Source organism: Bison bison, unplaced genomic scaffold, assembly GCF_000754665.1.
Source record: "Bison bison bison isolate TAMUID 2011002044 unplaced genomic scaffold, Bison_UMD1.0 scf7180017864037, whole genome shotgun sequence".
Lineage (NCBI taxonomy): Eukaryota > Metazoa > Chordata > Mammalia > Artiodactyla > Bovidae > Bison > Bison bison.
The window spans coordinates 4306863-4310320 of NW_011494609.1; the positions used below are offsets into that span (position 1 = coordinate 4306863).

General features: G+C 62.1%; 1 protein-coding gene across 1 annotated transcript in view; it reads left to right on the top strand.

The window, feature by feature from the left end:
* RUNX1 (runt-related transcription factor 1) overlaps positions 1-3458 on the top strand; it is a gene marked incomplete at its 3' end in the record, with an annotated part of 272413 nt that overhangs the window by 173382 nt on the left and 95573 nt on the right. The window contains exon 4 of the mRNA XM_010834981.1: positions 3287-3458. Within this exon, the coding sequence (XP_010833283.1) occupies positions 3287-3458 (172 nt within the window). The remainder of the gene's footprint in view (positions 1-3286) is intronic.

Here is a 3458-nt window from a genome sequence, read left to right on the forward strand (position 1 = left end):
TCGCTTACCCCAGCTGAAGTTCCTACCGGAGACCCAAAGGCCTCCAGAAGGACTGAGCAACAGCCGCGCCGTCGGGGGCGTTCCCCCGGCGCGCGGGCCGGCCGCCGGGCGCCTGCTGCCCCCTGGCGCCCGCGCCGAGCCGCCCGGCCTCTCCGGGCCTGGGGCGAGGGAAGCGGCCGCGGCGCCCAGAAAGGCCTCCGCGGGCTGGCCCGCCACGGCCCCCGCCTCTGGCAGGCCCCTTGGCGCTGGAGCCCTGGGGAAGACGGAGCGGCGGCGGCGGCAGTGCTCCGGCACCCCCAAATCGCGCGTCGGCAGGGGGAACCAAGGCGGGGGGTGGGAAGGGAGAGTCCCCCGACCAGGGGGCGGGGGCGGGGGCGCGCGAAGGACCCCCGCCCAGGGCGAAGTCGACGTGGAGGGCTCCGTGCCAGGCGACGGGGGTAGTGGATGAGCGCCCTCCCCCCGAGGGAGGGACCCGGTGGGCTCCGCGTGGAGTGTGTGTGCCCGCGGCCTGGCGGTGGCGCGGAGGGGGGGGGGCGACACGGGGCCCCTCTAAGCTCCGCGAAAATGCCCGCGGCGCCGCTGGGACGGGAGCGGGGGGCATGTTCCTGCCCGCGCGCAGAGCCGGGGTGGCTTCAGCTCCCGGGGCGGCTGGCGCGCGCGCGCGCGGGGGCGGGGAACGGAGTCCGGGGGCCGTTTCCGGGGAGCCGGAGGTGGGTGCGGGGCACGAACGACCTGGGCCCCGCGGGGGAACCCCGCCCGGAGGCTTTCCACTTTCTTTCCAGTCGCTTGTTCTTTGGGGGGGTCTTTTCTGAACTACGGAACTCCTTCGCTGGCCGCTAAGCTCAACTCCACCTGAGCGAGGCGCGCCGCGTCAAGACGCAGCGAAAAACACCAAGAAAACAAACCCAGAGAGAAAACTCAACACACAAAAGGCAGGTCGTGGAGACCGACCACCGTCTGGCCTCAGTAAATGAATCAGCGCCACTTCGGCGCGGCTGCCAACCGGCGCCAAGCGGCTCCCCGGGCTGGGCCCTCAGCCCTTCCCGGCCCCCTCGCGGCCGAATCCCATCCACGTCGGGAAAGCGGAGGCCTTGGGGCCGCCCAGACCCCAGGTCTCGGGAGCCTAGCGGCGGCCGCTTCATCTATCTCCATGGCTCGCGGGACGCTTCCCTCCGACAGATCTCTGAGACCGGACCATTCGGGGCTCAGCGCGCGGCCTCAGTCCCTCCAGGCCGACCGGCCTTCTGCTCCACCTCCTGGGTCTCCGAACCACGGCAGCCCCCCGCGGCGGGCGGGCGGACTACCGGTCGCGCAAGCCCGCGGGTGTGCAAAGCCGCCGCCGTCCGCACCGGGATGGCGGTCTCAAGCGAGCGTGGGAGAGTGTGAGTGCGGGTCTGTGGATGCGAGGAGCGCGGCGTGGCCACCGCACTGGCGGTGGACTCTCCACCCCGGCCGCGTACAGTAGCGCGCGGCGGCGGCGGGGGCGCGCGGGCCAATTCCAGGAGCCCGCGGCACCGAGCCGCGCCCTGCCTGATACCGGAAAGGCCTGTGATTGGCCGGCAGCCGCCCCTATGCAAACGAGCTGAGGGAATGGAATTCCTCGGGCCGGGCTTACAGTAAAAGCACGTTCATTTCCAGGCACTCTCATTCATAGAGCCAGCGGGCGCAGGCGGGACGAGCGCCCCGCGGCCGGACCCAGCCAGGGCACCACGCTGCCCGGCCCTGAGCCGGCAGGCACCTCTTGTTGGGGATACTGGGGACGCCACAGGAAAGTCAATCTTTGCCGTTTTTTCTAGAACCGCGTTGGAACTTCGATTTTGATTTTTGTGTGTGGGGTTTTTTGTTGTTGTTTTTGCGTTTTCCTACTTTTGAATGAACTGGTTTCTTGGCTGGATGGTTCCATTTCTTTGCTGGGTGTGAACTTTTCTCCGGTTGTGTCCTTTGACAACAGCGGGAGAGAGTGCGCCGGGCTTCGTGGCGAGTGGTGAAGTGGCGCGTGTGCGTGGCAGGGTGTGCGTGCTTGTGTAACTCGAGCCGCCCCGTCTGTTGAGATCTGCGCTGCGGAGCGTTTCTCGTCAGGGCCCGCTCCACCTGCTGCGGTTCCGCGGTGAGTGTGGGTAAATTGGCGCGTCCGGGCAGTTCACCCGGCCGGCGCTGGGGCGACATTGAAGGAAGCTCGTCTCGCTACTGCCCAAGTCGGGGCTGACTCACCGGAGTCGATGTAGACGGCGGCTGGCTTCCGAAGAGTGCGTGCCTGCGTGCGTCTGACTCTGCTGCAGCTCACCTCCCACCAAACCACAGGATCAGCCACAAACTTAACCAACATCCCCAAACCCGAGTTCTCAGATGTGGAGAGCTGAACCCTGAGTGTCATCGACTTGGATTTTTTTTTTTTTTAAGATCAGCTTTTTCTTTGATAAGGCTTGAATTTTCTGAACTGAGCATTTTGCCAGAATGTATTGAAAACATGACAAGTCCTTCTCGCCCAGCCCTTCAACTACTGAAGCTGATTCTCAAAGCTACTTAGAGAAGAAGAAAAAAAAAAAAAACCTGCAGCGAACATTAATGGGTTTCTGTTGTGTTTAAATTCTCTACAGATTGTATTGTAAATATTTTATAAAGTAGAGCATATGTATATGTTTATATATATGTGCACATACATTAGAAGCAGGACCTTTTGGAAGTCTCAGCTCTCGCTTTTGAGGACCGAAGCCAGTTTTGCATGAATAAAAAGTGGCGCCGTATTTGAAAACACTCGTATATTTTCTGTTGTGTTTGGACTTTAGACAAAACTCACCTGGGGGGGGGGAAAAAAAAGAAGAACTGACAGGCAATTAACTACTGGAACTTCCAAATCCTGTATTTGCTGGTCCTTCTGCTCTCCGCATAAACAGTTTAGGAAGTGTATGGGGATTTTTACCTCCGGGTACTTCTGTAACAGCCAAAGACTGAAACTTCAAACTCTCAAAGCAAGACTCAGAAGATAGGGTCCCTTGGCACTTGACTTTGGATTCTGGTCGCCCACTTTTTAAAGCACTAAGTGGTCGGTGCCCAGGTCTGAGCTGAGGCCGATCGTCAGAACTAGAACTTTTTCCGCCTACCTGGACTGTTCGTAACTTAGTCTCCCCCCTCTCCCCCAGCCACCTTGCAGCAATAAAGGCCCCTGAACTTGTATGTTGGTCTCCCGGGAGCTGCTTGCTGAAGATCCGCGCCCCTGTCGCCGTCTGGTAGGAGCTGTTTGCAGGGTCCTAACTCAATCGGCTTGTTGTGATGCGTATCCCCGTAGATGCCAGCACGAGCCGCCGCTTCACGCCGCCTTCCACCGCGCTGAGCCCGGGCAAGATGAGCGAGGCGCTGCCGCTGGGCGCCCCGGACGCCGGCGCCGCCCTAGCCGGCAAGCTGAGGAGCGGCGACCGCAGCATGGTGGACGGGCTGGCCCACCACCCGGGCGAGGTGGT